Source organism: Odontomachus brunneus, unplaced genomic scaffold (genome assembly GCF_010583005.1).
Source record: "Odontomachus brunneus isolate Ranch 3 - 2012 unplaced genomic scaffold, Obru_v1 Obru_scaffold_236, whole genome shotgun sequence".
Lineage (NCBI taxonomy): Eukaryota > Metazoa > Arthropoda > Insecta > Hymenoptera > Formicidae > Odontomachus > Odontomachus brunneus.
Window position 1 is genome coordinate 384,795 of NW_022639686.1, and position 344 is coordinate 385,138.

The 344-nt window shown below is 26.5% G+C and overlaps 1 protein-coding gene across 1 annotated transcript in view; it reads left to right on the top strand.

Moving 5' to 3' along the window:
- Nucleotides 1–344, top strand: part of LOC116852589 — a 9,514-nt gene that overhangs the window by 704 nt on the left and 8,466 nt on the right. The window contains exon 2 of the mRNA XM_032833099.1: nucleotides 45–270. Within this exon, the coding sequence (XP_032688990.1) occupies nucleotides 52–270 (219 nt within the window). The 5' untranslated portion in view covers nucleotides 45–51. The remainder of the gene's footprint in view (nucleotides 1–44; nucleotides 271–344) is intronic.

Here is a 344-nt window from a genome sequence, read left to right on the forward strand (position 1 = left end):
AAAATAGTTAATAATCTATTTTCTTTTAATTAAATTTTTCTTAGTTTTACCATGACACGTAAATGTGTGCTGTGTAAAGAGACCAATTACAAGAACAATTATAGCTTTTTCTCAGCACCTAAGGATCCAGAAATACGTAAAAAATGGCAAATAGCTCTTGGCATCGAAAACTATACTATTACAGATGACATATATGTATGTAGCAGGCACTTTAATAAGAATGACATTATTACACACTGGGTTAGTGGAGTACCACCACAAGTAATAAAGGTAGGAATAAGTAATTGATGAATAAGATATATATATATATATATATATATATATATATATATATATATATATAT